Source organism: Ostrea edulis, chromosome 2, assembly GCF_947568905.1.
Source record: "Ostrea edulis chromosome 2, xbOstEdul1.1, whole genome shotgun sequence".
NCBI lineage: Eukaryota > Metazoa > Mollusca > Bivalvia > Ostreida > Ostreidae > Ostrea > Ostrea edulis.
Genome location: NC_079165.1, coordinates 69,569,040 through 69,587,576, shown reverse-complemented (window position 1 = coordinate 69,587,576; position 18,537 = coordinate 69,569,040). Strand labels below are relative to the sequence as shown.

General features: G+C 35.6%; 2 protein-coding genes across 14 annotated transcripts in view; one reads left to right on the top strand and one right to left on the bottom strand.

The window, feature by feature from the left end:
• Positions 1–7,022: 7,022 nt before the first annotated feature.
• The window catches only part of LOC125679478 (5-hydroxyisourate hydrolase-like), an 18,425-nt gene continuing 6,910 nt past the window's right edge, over positions 7,023–18,537 (bottom strand). For 2 of the 5 annotated variants that reach the window (XM_048918729.2, XM_056157119.1), the window contains exons 2-4: positions 11,296–11,435; positions 9,896–10,031; positions 7,023–7,314 (exon numbers count right to left, since the gene is read on the bottom strand). In XM_048918729.2, the coding sequence (XP_048774686.2) occupies positions 7,225–7,314; positions 9,896–10,031; positions 11,296–11,435 (366 nt within the window). In that variant the 3' untranslated portion in view covers positions 7,023–7,224. Of the gene's footprint in view, positions 7,315–9,895; positions 10,032–11,295; positions 11,436–11,840; positions 11,902–13,215; positions 13,432–18,537 lie in introns of those variants that run through there. The other 3 variants (XM_048918730.2, XM_048918728.2, XM_056157118.1) reach the window with 3 other exon arrangements.
• LOC125679466 (kelch-like protein 3) overlaps positions 13,317–18,537 on the top strand; it is a 24,754-nt gene continuing 19,533 nt past the window's right edge. For 2 of the 9 annotated variants that reach the window (XM_048918698.2, XM_048918696.2), the window contains exons 1-4: positions 13,341–13,401; positions 14,932–15,093; positions 17,704–17,794; positions 17,894–17,931. The gene's annotated coding sequence lies outside the window, so the exon portion shown is untranslated. The other 7 variants (XM_056157115.1, XM_048918700.2, XM_056157114.1 and 4 more) reach the window with 6 other exon arrangements.

The window sequence follows — 18,537 nt, the reverse complement described above, 5'->3', positions numbered from 1 at the left end:
GGTCGGGGTTCGAATGCAGGTGTAACGACGAAAAGTTACCCCGTAGAATATTGACCGGGGGTCATTTTTCTACGTAGAAATTTGACTCTCTCCCCCGGTCAATATTCTACGGGGATCACTTTTCGTGGTTACACCTGTACGCGAAATAGCCGGAACGTTAATTATGCGACACCGGCGCGCAGGGCACACCTTCAGACCTCTCACAAATATCTACTTTTTTATACAAATATGTCCAACGTCACTTGAATATATGTATAACTATTTTGTAAGAACTATGTAATTATAAGGGGGTGCCTCCTAAGCCCCACCCAGGGCGAACTACTGGAAGCCAAGACCGCCATCATGCCCCTCTCCTCACTGATTTTTTTTTTATCTGCCACTGACCACCGCTTGCATTCAATACTGCGACACATTGAAAACGTGTAGCAACAAATACCGCGTCCTGGGATGTTATTCCACTGCTAGCGCGACTGAAGATTCTGTGGCTACCTGCGCATCTGAATACCTTCAATATTGGCGAGATATCCGGAGATTTTGAGGACAAGTCCAAGAGGCTGATATTTTTTCGATATAGGAGCCTCTTGTTTTACCCGCGACGTGTGTAGTAGAGTTGCCATGTTGGAAAATCAATATAATTGTAGAGATGCTTGTTGACAGCAATCGTAACTACTCGGCCATTTCCGCAAACGACGAATGCTATTTGTCGCTTGCAGAAATGACCGAGTAGTTACAATTGTGTGGAAAAATTTTCGTTCAAGATCGTAGCGGCTAGCCTAGCCACTAGACTAGATATCTAGGTGACGTCTATTGAACGCACTGTATGAATTAACGCTTGTTATCCTTACGTATGGCTAGTCTAGAAGTTCGTTCAATTTCATAGCACTATATCTTGAACGCAGCCCTGCAAGACACACCCACCTCCCACAAAACATTTAACATAGGATCGAGTTTTTTATTTCAATATGATAGACACATCCCACATAGAAACCGATTTTATACATGTCATATTATTGAACTTAGTTTTAAACATCAGGCGATCCGCAATTTAAGTTCGACTGCAGACACCAAACCCGATCCAAAATGTGATAACTTAAAGTTTCTTTCTTTTATTTTCCTAATTATTCCTCTTTTTCTGGCTATCCCTTTTAATGTAGACCTGTGCCTGCCACAACGTGAAACGAACAAGTGAAGAAGGCGATTAGTGATCAAATTCATAAATCCCATAGAAAGAGGGGCAATTATTATTTTGACATCATAGACAGTTCAACATCATAATACCACGTGTCGTCATAGCTAGTCCAAGTAGTGTTGCTGTTAACCATGGCTGATCCTATTGATTTTTATTTAGTAGAAGAAGGTATTAAACAGAACAAAGATTCTATTCGTCTTCAGGCGGCTGTAAGTCGGATAATACTGAACCGCGCACAAGCGGAATTAACGTACATACAAGAAACTGAAAACTGGAGGAAAATTCATTGCAATAGTTCTTACAAAATAGTTATACATATATTCAAGTGACGTTGGACATATTTGTATAAAAAAGTAGATATTTGTGAGAGGTCTGAAGGTGTGCCCTGCGCGCCGGTGTCGCATAATTAACGTTCCGGCTATTTCGCGTACAGGTGTAACCACGAAAAGTGATCCCCGTAGAATATTGACCGGGGGAGGGAGTCAAATTTCTACGTAGAAAAATGACCCCCGGTCAATATTCTACGGGGTAACTTTTCGTCGTTACACCTGCATTCGAACCCCGACCTTCCGCATGTGGAGCGAACGCTCTACCCCTAGACCATCGGGGTAGCTCTGATTGTAATTAAGTGCCAGTTAAGAATTTTTTGTAAAAATTAAGAGTAATTGCAGACAAATGATATAAATGTACAATAATTTTAGTCATTGATTATATTTAAATTTGTCCTCTCCATCTTTAAATCAGGATAAGGATGCACTTAGCCTGTCAGCAATTCTTCATTATTACTATTTATGAATATTTTCGACGAATAAAACGCAATACATATGCTTGAAATAACTCCACAATGTTTGGGTTTTATCACATGAAGCAAAAATATGTGTCATCGTCTCCACATTACTTGTACAAAATCTACAGCAGTCATTTGTTTTAACATTAATTTCAAATAATATCCAACAGGAAGGATTCTATGTAAAATTCTATACTGTAGCCATTGAGCAGAAGGATTAGTTGTTGTTTTGAAACAAATTTTAAACACACCTTGTATGGAAATATCACCCACTCCATATGGAGACAGTTCAGCTTTCCACTTGACCATAAAAGTTGGGATCATATCGTTTTCGTTCAAAATATTGTAAATGATTTTGGAACATTTTTCATGCATCAAAACATGTTCAAAAAATACAGGCATACAGGGATTAGTAATTTTTTTTGGCTAAATGTCTATCAATAGACAGACTTTTTAGGTTTTTTGAAATTGCTGTGATAATGCTATTATATTGCATTACACAAACTTCATGGAGATTGTATAAGCATTGTAATTTTTCTAGGGCAAGGAAATTACAATCATTGTCAAAAAAATCTTGAACAACTTTAATCCCTTTATCATACCATGCTTTAATAAAAACAGGCTTTCCAGCTATTTTAATATTAGAATTATACCACACTGGAATACTTTGAAAATTACTGTTTAGTTTTGGAGAATGTTGACTGATCTTCAAATAAGAAAGCCAAGAAGTAAAAACATCTTTCCAAAATGCATTATTTTCATTAAGTAAGCATTCTAAAATAAAGCTATCTCCAAAGTCATAAAATTTCTTTAAGATATCACTTCCATACACAGCAAAGAAGATACTCATCCAAGGTTTATGACAGTTAGACTTAGTAAGTCTCTTAATCCATGAATATTTCAGAGATGTAATAAAGTTGTTTATATCAACCATCTTTAAACGACCTGCTAGATAGTCTTGTGTTATCATAGACCTCTTGACTTTATCTATACTAGATTTCCACAAGAATTCAAAGATAATTTTGTACAAATATGTAATTGTTTCCTTTTTAGGAGTAGGAAGTGATATGAACAAATGATTCAATTTTGGGATAAGTAAGGTTTTAATGACAGTGACCCGACCAATAGGAGTAAGAATTCTTCTTTTCCACTGTTCAATAAGAGCGACAATTTTCGGGATTTGAAGTCCAAAATTTGTCTTCAATTTCTTTAAGATCAACAGAAAAATTAATACCAAGTAAATTAAAAGAACAACACACGTACTTGTTCCTGTACATGTATTTTAAAAATTATGACGTCTGTATAGACCTGAGTCGTAAAAACAGGTCGTGACAGCTCCATCGCCAAACACACTCAGCATCAGGTGTGAATGTCACAGGTCCTCGGAGATGACCTTAAAAACGGATGTTCCGTGTCACAGTAGGTGTGACATGCTAAAGACCCCTCACTGCTCAATGGCCGTAAGCGCCGACCACGTCTATATTTGAAGCCTTTCACCGGTATAGGCCTTTCCAAAAACGTGAGTTATCTCTCTTTGTATTCTTACATTTAGTGTGAATATGACAACTTCCGGGTAGTAACACACTCAGGCTGCGCATACATTATAAGAGTTATACTAGTATGGGTGTTCTTCAAAATCGTAAACAGTTGAAATCATTTGTACGAGAGAGTAAGAAAATGTTAATGGAAACAAAAACGAATTTCTTGATCGAGTCGGCTATGATTTTTCGGGGGTTGTGGTTGGGGGGTTAAAAACTGAATTGGAAATCACGCAGACATTCATTTGTTTACATATGTCTCCAATAACGACTGACATAATTATTTTGTATGAAATCAGTACAGAACTTCTGATTCTCAAGAGATGATGGTATCTCATCAACTCAAAGCTCGGGTTTTTACGAGGATGGACACGTGCAAAGATCTTGCATAACATGCCCCCCCCCCTCTTAAAAAAAAATCAATTAAATTAGGAAATCAACGCTCTCATTGTTTTATCAGCGCAAAAATTATTCCACCACTACCAATCGATTCTTTCAAAAATAAACCAGATCGCAATGTTTGGGTAACTTTCTCCAAAGTACCTGGACGTGTTCATTCTGTGTGCAAATCATTTGTACACTGCAACATGAGGCTGAAATTGTTTTAAAATATCAACTGATGTTTAAAATGCAGAAAAATAGGTAATTAAATTAAAAAAAATAATTAATTTTATTCAATATTGCTCGATTGAAATAAATTAGTTTTCATAGACCTGTGTGGTCCGCGGGGGGGGGGGGGGGGGGGGGGGGGTTATATTCTCAAATGTACCGTACAAAGGCTTTCTGGGGGAAGGTAAGTTTAACCCCCATGCAATAGAATGCTTTTGACGTCTCTGTATCTTCCCTCTTTTATTCGTTTTAGCCCCCTTGAAATGTACTTGATTATATATAGGCACGTATCGTGTCATAACAGAAATTGCAATGACAGATTTAGATCCCCCTTTTCGCCACAAATTTACAAAATAATTTGAGTAAAACTCCAAATATTTTACCCCAAATGGCTGTATTTACAGGTACACACTCTTGCCGACTATAAATTCAGGGCGTTCAATTATAAGTTATTTTATTTTCAAAACAATTGTATGTGTAAATGTCAGTTTAAAGATGGTTTGTGACGATGAATTTCTTTATGGTTATACTTGTATTTGAAACTGTATAAAATTTGTGAGTAGTCAGCTGGAAATCTGTCAGTGGACTCTCACTTACAAGTACAGGCTGGGATAAATTTTACTCGCCAATCAAAGAGATGGACATTTTCAAAATCCAGAGGTGTCAGTCCGACATACCTAGACGTTCATCGTGGCAGAACTGTTATCGCTGAATGTACTACATTTATATTGAACAAGTAACTTCTGATATTTTATTATAAATCTGACTATTGAAACACGGGCTAAAGATCCTGATGAAATGTATGCAATATATGATATATACTAATTTCAGTCATAAAACACGTGAAATCCTGGAAAGTGGGAGGGGGAAGGGTAGTTAGAATAATCTAACTGCGTCTCATGACAGGCCCGCCGTAGGAAATTACATCACTTTAACGATAGAACAGTCTATCGGGGAGAGGGGAGGGGGGGTCCTCCTCTACTTACAACATTAATTTTCTATTATCTTTACATGCAAAGTTGGTTATTTTTACGTGTATGAAGTAAACTTATGCATTGGGATTTTTGATTAACGTTAACATATTTGTTGGCATGATTACTGTAAAATTATACAGCAATATCTTTGCGGTCTTCTGCACTGTTGATAATGACGCTTCTCGAATATACTACCCGGAAGTCTTGAACTACTGTTACGCAAGGGCACTACGTTCCGGATCAAGGAAAGATAACTCATGTTTTCGGATTGGCCTATAGGTAACGTCTTTATATGAGTGAAAAATTCTCGAGAGGGATGATATAATCAATCCATCTATTCCTTATAAGGACGCAATCACTCGAGGGCCGCAATAGGTAATATCGGCCGAGATTACGCAACAGGGGGAAATAAATCGCTCAGCACTATTAAAATACATGTCGCATTGGTTGCCTAATAAAAACTGAAAAAGTAATTTGTAATTCATTTACAGTGTACTTACTTTTGAAAAGTAATTGTAATTTCATTAAACGTGTGGGAGTATGAACTGCACTTCACACTGGTTAATCCGAGATTCCTCCGACTCTTATCCCCGTTTTTATATTGTGACATGTGCTCCCCCGGGGGTAAGAGTCATAGGAATCTCGGATTACACACGGGTATACTCCATGATGAGCTACAAACACACTTCATGAAAAGTATAATGTCGGTGTGAAGCACTGCAGCTGGTACATGTACATACTCTCATGCATTTTTAACACTGAAATTTATTTTAATGCCACCCTTCAAAGAGGGGCATATTGGTTTGCACCTGTCGGTCGATCGGTAGACCACATGTTGTCCGCTCAATATCTTGAGAACCATTCACTTGATCGTAATGATATTTCATACGTGGGTTGGTTATGAAAAGAAAAGGACCCCTATTGTTTTTCAGGTCAAAAGGTCAAGGGTCAATCTGCTCTGGACATAGGAATATCTTGAGAACCCTTTGCTTGACAGACATCAGACTTGGTACATCTTAAGGAGTAGATGACCCCTATTGATTTTGAGGTTGCATGGTCATAGGTCAAACTGGACATAGGAATATACTGATCACTCAATGTCTCGAGAATCCTTTGTTTGACAGACATCAAACTTGGTTGACTACTAATGATTTTGAGGTCACATGGTCAAAGTGGACATAGGAGTATACTGTCCGTTCAATATCTTGAGAACCCTTTGCTTGACAGACATCAAACTTGGTGCACTGGTACATCTTAAGGAGTTGATGACCCCTATTGATTTTTAGGTCACATGGTCAATCCACTCTTGACATAGGAAGATATTGTCTGCTCAATATTTTGAATTGATGATACTACTCTCAATTAAATCATGTGTGTGTGTATAACCCTTTTCAATTTTGCACCATGGGGGCATATGTGTTTTACAAACATCTCGTTTATATTTACATTCCTTCATTTCAGTCAGAATTCGCAGCCATTAAAATAGGCGTACATGTACTGCATCCATTAAGGTGCACTGTTCACAACGGCAACACATTCATGAGGAAATGACTATCATTACAATTTGGAATTTGTAAAATTATCAAAGAAAAAAATTTTTAAAAAATTAAATAAAAGCAAAAAGTAAAAAAAGAAAAAACATTGAAAATGTAAATATTGCAAAATATAAGTCAAAAGTCTTTATAAATCTATTGATACATCTGATATAAATATTCTTATTTTGTTTATACCAACCAATGTGTGCGTGCGTGCAATTACTGGCATGACTGATAATCCTGTTTTTGGTTACATGTACATTGCATCTCAAAATCAAAATTCTGCAATCATTTTGACATTTCTTTATTGATGCAATTTTTATTTCAATTTGGATATGTCGAGATATGGGACGGGTTAACAACTCCTAATTCATTATTTAATTCAATCACTTCAAATAATAATTTATTCCAAATATTTAAAAAATTACACACATAAACAAAATATTTCTGAATACATATACAATACATCAATGATCATATACAAGTAAGACAATCAACAATTGCTGTAATGCAATGATAAAACTAAGATAAGAATCAAGTGATATATATCCGAGTCCACAGAACGACAGTGATTAGTCTGAGAATTGTCTAGTCAGCTGCCTCTGTAGGTGGAGTAACCGTAGGGACTAAGCAGGAGGGGCACGTGATAATGCTGGGAAGGGTCTTCTATACGGAACACAACCTAAAGAGAATAATGATATTTTAAAAACTTTCATTTCAAAAAGTGCATAATGCTATAATTATTATGATACCAGCTAGAATTATATGTGAATCATACACATAATTATGTTGATGATTTTAAAACATGAAATAATTGAAATACAACATGCACCAAAGGTGCAAAAGCTGAATTGTGCAAGAAATCAAATGAATGAGGAATTTTGAAATATGGAAACTATATGAAAATGATAAAGTTATGAACAGAAGAAATATAATAACCTTGGGTCAGGGTCATGGCATACCACCTTGCCAATAGCAACCATTGGGCCAAATATGAGCTTCTAATATCTCCCAATTACAAAATAATGACACAGAAAAAGATTTTAAACTTGTTTACCATGTGTGAACCTGACTGGCCAAATCAGTGAAATCACCATGGGCCAGGGTCAGACATAACCATGATACATGGTCAAAGATCATGGTATGAAATGTATGACATAAGGAATCTATGGAATGTATATACAAAATATGAAAGCCCTACAAAATGTACTTTAAACAGTTCATGAGATATTGCCATCACTTTCAAAAAGTAGGTCAAGATTAAGGTTAGTAGGTCAAGATTAAGGTTACAAGGTCAAACACTTTGGTACCAAAAGAAAGACCTTGTCACAAGGAATGTATTCATGAAATATAAAGATATATCACTCAGTTAAGTGAAGTGCAAGGTTTAAGTTTTGGTTAAGGTTTTGAATTTGGGTCAAAGTTTGAGGTCAAGATGACCACGTCAAACATCGTTGTATGAAATGTAAGGTTGGTTGGTTGTTATATATTGTTTAATGTCTCGCTCAAGAATTTTTCACTCATATGGAGACATCACCATTACAGATGAAGAGCTGCAAAATTTAAGCCTATGCTCGGCACTTATGGCTTTTGAGTAGCTGCAATAATGTAGCCCTCTCCAAACGTTGTTTTTTGTGTGTGGAGAAAACATAAGAATGAAAAAAATCAGATAGGGTTACATTATTGCAGCTAGGCCTTTGAGCAGGGAGGTATCTTTATTGTGTCACACCTAATGTGACATGGAGGCCTCGATTTGTGAAGTCTCATCCAAAGGACCATCCCATATAGTTGCCACTTATGACAAGCAAGGGGTATTGTGGACCTATTCAAACCCAGATCCCCAATCCCCATGGTGAGAAATGTAAGGTCTTGCCGTAATGAATCTATAGACAAAATATGAAAGCCCTACCTTATATACATGTAGTTCAGGAGGTATAGCCTGGGTTAGGTTTTCTTAAGAGTATGTCAAACTCCAAGGTCACAATGTTTAAAACTTTAGTACCAAAAGAACAATGTATGCACATATGAAATATGAGAGCTCTGTCACTTACCATTCAAAATTTATGAGCAAGGTTAATGTTTTAAGACAGATAGGACAAAAACAATATGCCCCTAAACTTTAGTCGCGGGGACATAAAAAAAACCTTGAATCCAAACACCTTAGGAACAATGATTTAGCGTGGCCCTGTTACTCTTGAAAAGAATTTATTTTAATTAATTATATATATTCCCAAAATAATACTTCGATCTCCTATTGTGGCACTTCCTAACCCTAGGGTCCCTTTATTGAACAAACTTGAATTTGGATGCATGCACATCTATATGTCTAACCATGGCCCTGCTTTTCTTGAGAAGAAGATTTTTAAAGATTTCTATATAAAACTTTGATCCCCTGGGGGTCATGATGTCAACAGACTTGAATCTGCACTACCTGGGGATTTAAAGATGTTTCCCTATATATTCTTAAGTAAAACTTTGATCCATATTGTGGACCCACCATACCGCTAAGGGCCACAATTTGATAAAACTGAATCTACATGTACACTATATGAGGAAGCTTTCATGTAAATTTCAACTTTTCTAGCAGAGTGGTTAAGATTTTTAAATGATCCCACCCTACTTTTCTGGATTATCTCCCGATTGGAGGGAGAATGGCCCATCATTTGGACAAACTTGAATCCCCTTTATCCAAGGATGATTTTTGCCAAGTTTGATTGAAATTGGCCCAGTGGTTCTTGAAAATGGGATTTTAAAAAGATGCCACAAAATTTTCACTAATTCTTAATCCTCTCCACTTCTAAAAGGCAATTCATTTCAACAAACTTGAATCCTTTTACCCAAGCATGATTTATGAAAAGTTTGGTTGAAATTAGCCCATGTGGTTCTGGAGGAAAAGCTCAAAAATGTTAAAAGCTTATGGATGGACGAACGGACAAAAAAGGTAATCAGAAATGCTCAATTCAGCTTTCAGCTCAGGTGAACTATAAATGTGAAATGTTGACAACCTAAAACAGTTGATACCGGGTACTTCATTTCAATATATAGAAATCATAGCCACAAAATTACATCCAAATGAAACTATCAAATTCTGTCAATCCACAAAATTTGGCCCCAAAGAAAATCTACTCTGTTTTTAAAAGTTTACCAACATATGTAATAAAGTTGTATAATGTACCATGAAAAGCCTTGGCCTAGAAGAATTTCAAAAAGCTTATTCATGATAAAGAGAATCAATTCCTTTGTTTGAGACTGAGTCAGATTACCTCCACAAATGGATAAAATCCCTTGATTCCGAGGCTTTTGAAGTAGCAGTCTGTATCAAAAAACAGTTTGTACACTGCCCCTGCCTGGAAGGAGGAGCTACTCAGGAATCCGCCCCGGCCATCATTGTTTGTGGTCCTATTGTACAGATTAAAAACATAGCACAAACTTATTACAAATCATCTAAAATACAAGTACTCATCTGTCATATGATAGGTGGCCAAATACTCTCAAGCGGAGCTCAATATTACAGCATCTGGTGTATAATGCCAGTGGTCTATTCAATTGTGTTATTGAGACTCTAATATATGAAGATTGTAGTAAAGTCATATAGAATCTGGTGACATATTTTCAGAGTAGCAAGTTGTTCACAAATGTGTGAAATCTAATTTACAATATGGCAAGTTAATTGTTAGGTGCTTTTCAAAGAGCAAAAATATCCAACTGAACCATAGTTTGTGTGACAAAGTTCATCAGTAAACTTTGCTAAATTACATTTGGTTAAGAAAGAACTGGGGTTTTCCAGCTCTGGTGACTGGGATATTTTTAATTAATTGAAAAAAGGCATAAATCAAAGAATAAAACCAAGCTAGGTGAAGGGGTATACTGTGAAAAAGTCACAAAACAGTTAGGTTAAGATGAAAACCTGGTCTCCCATACAGACTACACATTTCATGACTTGCTGTGCATGGGGGCAAATGTTCTGTAGTGTATGTGCAGGACTATATCACCATTGGCAGGTAAGTCTTTAAGCACTACCGACACAATTGTGATTTAGTTCAGTTCGCATAGAAAAGTGTACAGTATAAAAGTAAGACTTTGGATGGCTGGAAAAACAAAGATGAGCATACCTGTATATAAAATCATCATGCTGACATACAGAGATTTTTTAACATTTTTATTTATTTTATAATTTTTTTAATGTAATTTTAATAAAATAAAATATATTAGAAAATAAAATAATCGTCAACATGTACTATACTAGATGGAATAAAATCATCCATTCGATATTTTTCTTACACAAAGTTGATGAAATTTTTATTCTCCCTTTATATATCATGTATATAGAAAGAAAATACAAGTTTTCAGCTCCCTTTAAAACAAGCAAAGCACTCAATGAATTTCAAAATACTGTGGAATCTTTAAATTTCTAAGTTTAAAAAAAATGGATGGATTTCAAACATTATACAGTTTTGCTAGGATGTAATTTAATAAAACTGTTTTCCATATACATTAAATGGTGCATTGCATTTAGGAATTTAATCCACAAAACTGTGTTGCAGTGATTCCACATTATTTGAAATTTGTAATTTAACATATGCATATCTGACCCCTGGAACATTTTACAAGTAATTGTTTGATTCAAATTGTTATCCTTGGGTCTGGTGTAGAAACAACTTACCCTCTCTCTAGTTCTCTGAATTCTCCATTACCAGTCTGAATCATCAGTACCATGCTAATGCCACCACCTGGGACCCCCCTCGCTGTATCCAGGACATGAGTGGTAAGTGGTGGCACTACATTACCTCCACTCATGGTTATCTGAAAAGATTTTAAATATTCTGCTTAATGGACAGATATTAATACTGTATACATGTAACAATTAATGATTATAGTCCTTTGCTACAACTTGTCCCAGGGATAATACAGTAAAATATCTCTATCTCGAAGTCCGAGGGACCTCGAAAAAACTTCGAGATATCCGGGGTTTCGAGATATCCAAAATCGATCTGGGATATTTTTTTTGAAGGAGGATATTTGATGCATAGTATGGGATTTGCATTATAAACAAAAACCCCGTTACCGTTTCTTATAGTTTAATACAAGTTGATAAATTGATATTGTGGAATTTCAAAGACAAACATTTCGTTTTTTTTAATATATATAAACATCCAATTGAATTCACAATGTGTTTCAAAATTAAGATAATCGTGCCTGTATGCTTACTTTAAGTTTACTGATGTCCAGGCTCAACTGGGATGTAGTTATTGCGTTGTAATGAAAGAACCTATCACATAAGAAACAAAAAAGACGGATTTTTAAAAAAATCAAACTTTTAAATGTTTATTAAATAAATTTTCGTGTTTTCTCTGTACTAGTTTTAATGATGAAGTGTGTACTATTAAATGCATTATCTTTATTAAGAGCATTACCTTCAAGCGTACTTCGACGGTTTTGTGCGTTTATCTAACCCACATGTTAATGATAGAGCGTGTGTCATTCAAAACACCATCCCTGGAATCGGGTGTGTTAGTTCATAATTGGTGGTGAACTTTAGCCGTAATTTTGGAAGGCTTCACTAATCACCCAAGCTGTTGAACCATTTATTGCGACCTGGGTCTACCCGGAAAAGGCAAGCGTGGATTAGCGGTCATTAATTATAATTGATGTAGCCGCGGGTGTGAATGTGTGACTTAACGACGCCAGGTATGGTAAGCAGAGCATAAAATTGACTGCACTTCGAGATAAACCAGGTGAATTTAGGGTATGGGACCTTGAAAATACTTCGACATAAGCGGAGTATTCGAGATTACCGTGTTCGAAATATCAGAAGTTTTTTTAATCATTTATATAGGGAAAACGGCCGGGACCGGCAGTCGACTTCGACTCAAGCGGGGTATTCGAGATAAACCATATTCGAGATACAGATATTTTACTGTACATATAATTTAGGACAAAGCATGTGGTAGTGCACTTAATTCAATGGCTGATCATATCAATCGTCTCTTGCTTAATTGACAGGTGGAATGCATCAGATCTGAACAATTCGATCTTTGAAAACATAGAATTTACATTCATAAACATAAATCTATTTGGATCTTGAAATTTAAGTGGTACCCGATATTAAGACTATTTTCGAGATGCAATATTTTTTGGATACACTTTGGATAGATAATAAATAACTAAATCAATTCTGCTTCTGCCTGGTAATGACCACAATCAATTGATTGCATTGATTGTTCTGCCAATAGAGCCATAGATAGATGATAGAGTGAACATACGCATGTAAAAAAAAACTTTTTAAAAAACCTTACTAGCTATTTAAGATTGTATCTAGTATCTCTCACAGGACTCTCTAAAAAGTATATAAAGTAATGAGCAAGTTCATTGGGGCTATACATTTATCAACAAAGTTGAATAAATTGTTCCTGCACGGCGCCTGCATTATGAATTATAATGAATAACTTTGAGGAAATTCGAAATTATACTATTGCAGCACGTTTGCACGTTCATTTAAACATATCAAGACAAGTTGAAAGTTACAAACCAAAATTACTAATTTTTGATACAATGACTTGTCATAGAAATTAAGAATAATTACGTCAAGGCTCCTGGAATGCGTGCAGTTTTTCACATGCCTCGACAAAACAGAAAGTCGGTCTGTGGCATTCATTCGGAAGTTTATTTCCCAAGAAGTTCCGAATGAAAATATCCCGCGAAAATCAACTGAGTCTGATGAAAGTCACTCTGATCTGGCCTGGTCCGAGTTTGGATATTTTACTGTTAGGTAAGATTATGTCTATTCTTGACCCTGTCCCTATAAAAAGAACTAATCTTTGCATTTGCTTTGTTACAGGAAGGGAGAAAATGCAACGGATCAGGCAGGGGTTCGAACCCGGGCCTGATCTGAAAGTGCTCAAATTCAAAAGATACAACCAAGCTATCTCTACTATAATCTAGCCACCGACGATCGAACCCGTCTGACCACCACATTTCCCCTCCTTCGTTACACATTGAAGACATCAACCCAGGATCTTTATCTATATAGGCAGGCATTTTCACCTGTCAGTTTCAAGGGAACTGGTCGATGACACTATTAAACAGGAAGGGAGAAAACTGCAATGGACTAAATTGGGATTTGAACCCGAACCCCCTAAATCTCTAGTCATGTGCTCTACCGACTGAGCTATCTGGCCACCAGCATTTGAACCCACCTGATCATTACATTAATTCTTCCCTCTTTAATAATTGTCTTCACACCTTGAACCACTAGCTGATAGGCATGTTCATGAACCTGTCAGTTCCTGGGGCTGCTCTATGGCACATATATAACAAAAAATTAGAAAATGCAACAGACCAGACCGGATTGCAAACCCTGGTCCCCTAAATCTAGTCAAGTGCTCCACGAAATGAGCTATCTGGCCACTGGCAATCGAAACCAATTTGACTGCCTCATTTTCTCCTTTCCTGTTACATTAGTTGGTATTGTATACCAGCCCCTGGAACAGACATGTGAAAATGCCTGCCAGGGGTTAAAGATCCTGGGTTGATGTCTTCAAGGTGTAGAGACATATAAGGAGGGAGGAATGTGATGGGTTGGATCATCGGTGACCCGAATAGCTTAGCTAGTGAACCACCTGACTAGAGAGTTCAGGTGGCCCTGGATTCAAACCCAGGCCCCTTGAATCTCTAGTCAGGTGCTCTACCAACTGAGCTATTTAGCCACCACTTTTTGTAAAAAATAAAAAATTCAAGATCACCAAAAACCATAATTTTGGCAAGATGAGATCCCACTCAACCACATCCTCCTGCCCTTTTCTCTCCTCTTCCTTCTCCCTCCCTTTCTCTGGTTTGTCTTCCTACTCCTTTCTCTTTACTCTCTCACCTCTTCTCTCTCTTTTTTACCCTGTCCATATCCCCATGCGAAATATTTCTATTTCACAATATTACATGTAGTTTCATGTTGAAGTATTCCCAGAAAAATCAAGAAAAGGAACCACAAAATGGTAAATTGGTACTTGGACTTTACAGTAAATAATACCCTGTGGACTTTAAAAAGTGTGCAGTTTAGAATCTGTATGCCTATAAATCTGTATTAAATAACTTTGGAGTGAATTATGCATTGCACTTTATTATTATAGTAATTTTTTTTTTTCGTTTACATTTTACGAGAGATTTTATTTACTGTATTTGTAAAAATTTTATAATTATAAAGCTATTCTATTCTAATAAACATCTCTCAGCAGTGTATCTTGATGATCTTTTCCATATTATCTAGCATTGTGTACATGTATATCATATCATAAATTTTTGTTAGACAGGAGGAATTATGGAAGAGCACTGCATACTGGTACATATATCTTGGTATTATGCTTCTGACTGATGGTATGTGATGTATAGTGCAGTGTATGAAATCCAAGTCCCCATCATGTGCTCCACTGACTAATTTTCAGTGCATGTAGTCCCTGTGAACCTTCATGTAAGTGACACCATTTTCTAATACTGATAGGCATGCATTTAAATTTACAGTCCCAACAAGACCTATTAAACCAACAACTGACATGATGCAGTAAGCAGACCCTGCATCAAAATTTGAGTCACTTTGTGTCTGCTTTTGACCAGATTCAGCATGTACATATGGGCTTTATATAGCTTTGAACCATGGAATTCCCCCCCCCCCTTCTTAAACTCCCTAGCTGTGTGCTGCTACCTACATGTACCTGTCAAAACCTGGCCACCCATGGGATCCTCTTTTTAGCTTTTTTTATTCTATGAACCATATTCCAGGAGGGGTAATTCCCCCAAACCTAAATTAATCCCTGAAAATGTGTGTAGGTATGAATATACATTTTGCTATTTTTATCATATATTTGGAAAGAAAATATTCATGCATGTATCTCTCCATTGAATTCAACACACTCTTTCTGTCTCTCGTACCCACTCACTATATGAATAATTTATTGTATAGAAGTAGGATAGCTGTGATGTAGCAATGTATCAATACACACTGGTATGTAGCTGCCCAGTGATATCTGATACAGCGGAGAGAGATTTATTAAATTTGATAATAAGCAGTGAAGCTTAGATCAACGTATGGTACATTAACTTTACTAGTCACGGTGAAACGGTCACAGGCAATTATATCGCTTGGGTTCAAATTCACTATTAAAGAATTACTCTTTGATAATAAATTCGAACCCAAGCGATATAATTGCCTGTGGTCACGGTGGCTGAGTGGTTAAAGTGTTTGCTTCTTGATGGGGTTGGGTAGACGTGGATTTAAGCCCCACTCATACCTTGGTCAAATTTGCGAAAAATATGTAGTAAATGCTTGCTTTTTTGTCAAAATGCTCAGATGCAATACCTTAACACTTGAGGTTTCGTGTCACATGGTATGATAAAGAACTGTCACTATGACAGTTGCCAGTGCCTTGGAAAGGTCTAAATTTGTGGCCTTTCCACCACAACTTGTCTCTCAGTATCAAAACAAGAAACAAACAAAACACATCAAATTTAACGATTTATTGTCTGTAGTTCTTGTATGATCATGTTTGCTAGGGATAGCAATGTATGCAGAACATTTTGACTGACAAATTTTAAAATAGCAAAAATGATATTCATGTATGTATGCTCTGCTTTGTGGTCCTTGCAAATTCTGGTGGAACAACAAATTTTTCATTTATGTTAAACAGTCACCACAAATAATTTAACAAACAAAAACAAATGACAATGATGTTTTACATTTAACTTGTCTAAAAGTTGCATTATTCAATGACGGCAGAGATAGGGTGCTTCAGCTTAGGAATCATGGTAATGGTACCATATATACTCGCCTATACATGTAAGTCCGATTTTTGGGAGTTTAATGGTGGTCCAAAACTCCATGGCCCACGTAAGGGGTGACTTAAGAAGATTAGACATAAGTGTTTTTCTGGATGGCGTAAAGTATAGCCTAGTATTTTTGAAACAACAAAACATGGAAAAAATAGTAACTGTTTAATTTGTTGAGAATAAAAAGTTGAATATCGATATCGTCTCCCAAAATATTAAGAGAATTGATATGAAATTGATTTGTTGGGAAAAAATATTAAATATCTGCGCATTTCTCAAAATATTAATTTAAACATGTGTAATTTATGCATTGGAGCATTGATTTGAAATTGTCAACTGATTTTTGCAAAAAGTTAGACCGACTTATAAGCAGGTCAAAGGCTAATCCCTCAAAAACAACCTTAAAAATATACAACCGACTTACAGGCGAGTATATATGGTACCAGTAAGTTGAAAGAATGTCAAAAGTCATGAAAAGAACAATTCTACTGATGATTGGCAATATTGATTTAGATTATATATATTAAATATTTTAATTGATTAAATGTCTGCTAATGAAATTAATAAGAAGAATATTCTTTGATAAGAACATCTGGGTGCATTGACTTTTGATAACTTGGCTTGATAATTGTTTTGTTTGTCAGATCATGCCTTGAATAATTTGCTAAAATAATATATCAAAACCATTCAGTTTGATGTTCATTTTAATATTTAGTGCAGTGTTCGAAATTAACCATAGACCAATAGACCGAGTCTATGTCAAATGGCACAGGACTATGCCAACTGTAATTGAGATAGACCAAATTGTCTATGCCAATTTTCTAGATTTAAAGCAAAAAAGTTATCCCAAAGGACCTTGAATGGTCAGTCGACGTCTGATAAACATTATGAGGAAAGGAGGATATTATAGAAATGGAAAGAAAATATGCTTTCTAAGTATATTAGAAGTAAATGAAAATGTTTTAAATTTGTGTTGTTATTTTTTTTTCAATGCTGTGGTCTATGCCAATTCGATGAGGTCTAAGTCATCTTGTTTTGGCATAGACCCGTGGTCTATACCAATTTTTAAACCAATTTCAAACACTGTTTAGTGGGGAATGTAGATAAGTGAAATAAATCTGATAGATCGTATAAACATTGTATTTTATCATATTAAAAACGTTTAGCCAATACTTATATACAGTCCTACACAATTACAGATACATGTTTTAGTTTATAAATTCCCTGTATTTTACACTTTTGTGGGATTATTTTTCAGGTTTTGATATAGTCCCTCTTATAGCTACATGTGCACCAGGATGACTCAAAGACCAGCATCTTCTGTCTGCATTCTGATTGGCTTAAAGCAGGTATCATATTTCAAAACAGAGAAGGTTAGCTTGTTTACATTTACCATGTGACTTTTTCTGCGTGCTACAAATATTTCATAGTTTTCTTTGTTCTTGAAGGAAGTCAGAGTGGTGGAAAAATCCAGTCTTAAACAAAGGTAATTATTCAATCTTATTTTATGGAAAAATAGAATTAGTGAATTTAACCCCCTTATTCTCTAAAGTAAAATTTTTCATAGTTTTAAAGCAATGTTAAACATTTTGAGTCTCAATGTTTGGAGAAAAAGAACAACTATGACATACAAATTCAATATATGTACTGGAGCAGAATTTAGATAAAAAGCTTTTTTCATTTCTTAAATCAGTTTTTGAAATGAAAAGTCAAAGATAATAAAATGCAGTCTTAACTTACAGTAATATTAATATTGATTGATTTCTTGATCTGATAAATTTTAAATTATTATTTTATTGCAAGTAAAGTATTGGTATTAACTGAATATAAAAATTGTTTGAATATTGGATAGTTCTTTACATGACATTATGTAGTCTTTCAAATATGATGACATCTCTTTTGTCAAAGTAATTGCATGAATATAAGAATACATCCCTATAGTAACAATGAGGTCATCTTTGATAAGCCAGTATGAAGACAACTTCAGATAGAAGATTCTGTTTCTCATAAAGTCTGACTTTACAGACTTGATTTAAATAAAATCAGTCAGGGAGATGTAATTCGACATAAGATGAATCACTTTGTATATATC